The 1368-nt window shown below is 43.8% G+C and overlaps 1 protein-coding gene across 1 annotated transcript in view; it reads left to right on the top strand.

Annotated features, from left to right (window-relative positions):
* Positions 1-281: 281 nt before the first annotated feature.
* LOC119358646 (syn-copalyl diphosphate synthase-like) overlaps positions 282-1368 on the top strand; it is a 5786-nt gene continuing 4699 nt past the window's right edge. Inside the window, exon 1 of the mRNA XM_037625104.1 lies at positions 282-407. Coding sequence (XP_037481001.1) covers positions 299-407 — 109 coding nt within the window. The 5' untranslated portion in view covers positions 282-298. The remainder of the gene's footprint in view (positions 408-1368) is intronic.

The raw sequence follows: 1368 nt of genomic DNA, 5'->3' as shown, positions 1-1368 counted from the left end.
ACGTGCGGGACGTATTACTAGTGGCGCGCCGCCGTCTTGGAATTAATCCACGTGCGGGACGTATTACTAGTGGCCTGTTCAAAAATGTGTGGAATGACTTTTCTCCACATGCGTAGCATTTCTTTTGCTTTGAAAAATTTCAATACCAGAGGCTCTAATAATAGTATAAATCAGCAAACACGTGGAATCTTCACCTCGAGCGCTCCTCTACAAATACTTGATGATGGCGGCAAGCAGCAGCTCATCACCGAGCCAACATCCGCGATAGACAGACACACACACAGAGAGAAGACGGAGAATGCTTACGTTTACCACTGCAGTCCGGCATGTTCCGGTGCTCGGCCAGCCGACAACCGAGCCATGGCGACGACATTCCCTGCACCTAAACTCTCGGCGTCGACAATGTGGTAATCTCCTGACCAGAATGCATGCATGGTCTACTTAATCAGTGTTCCTGGCTCACCTTCCCACAAAAAAATGTTTTCATGGAAGCTTTTGTCGCCTCTTAAAATAAATAGAACTTCTTCTATGCATCTTGTCTCTTGTGCACCTAAGGCTTGGAATGATGTTGATCTAGAGGTTTAGGCCGGCCGGAAAGCCAAGTTGGGTTTACCTAGCAACGGTGATGCTTCTGCATCGTTACCTTATTGAAGGCATTGCTCGGATATGTTGCATGGACTTATTTTTCAAGGTGAACATTTAGAATCTAACCTTTGATGGTTGGATCCGGCGACGGCGGCGCTTCTGCGTTGTTGACTAAATGAATGCGTTGCTACTGAAGAACCTTTCCGGTCATCTTTGTGGTGTCAATTGGTGTGGATACGGTCATTATTGTACCTTGCAGATCAATGTCCTCTGTTTTGGGGTTTCTTTTTTCTTTTTTCACGCTTAGGCATATCTTTGGCCTTATATGACTTTGCTATTTGCCGACGTGTTTATGTGTGTGTTGCTGTTGATTATGTGCATCTTAGCTATGTAGAGGCCGGGTGTGCACTCATTGTGTTTGTATCTCCTTGATGCTTCATTTTAAGTAAATAAAATCCATCCTTTATCGAAAAAAAGGTCGGCCAGAAAAAATCCGTACTGCATCTAAACATGAACACTTCTATTTCGGCACCCCTCCTAAACACATCAACGGTTAAGATCACTTCGTACTCCTTCATTATTAAGGGCGCGATGGGCATTAAGAATATATATTTTTGAAATCTTAAGCAATAATTATGTGAAGTCTAAAATGACGTACTCTGATCACGGACAACGCTGACCCGGATGGATGGAGTAGGCCCTAAGCCCTGATTAATTGCTGATTAATTGAGGGGATTAATTATTGGATTAAGGTGGACGGACAATAATACCCTTTTCAAAGTT

Source organism: Triticum dicoccoides, chromosome 2A (genome assembly GCF_002162155.2).
Source record: "Triticum dicoccoides isolate Atlit2015 ecotype Zavitan chromosome 2A, WEW_v2.0, whole genome shotgun sequence".
Lineage (NCBI taxonomy): Eukaryota > Viridiplantae > Streptophyta > Magnoliopsida > Poales > Poaceae > Triticum > Triticum dicoccoides.
Note: the sequence above shows the minus strand (reverse complement) of the source record. Positions and strands in the feature narration are given on the sequence as shown.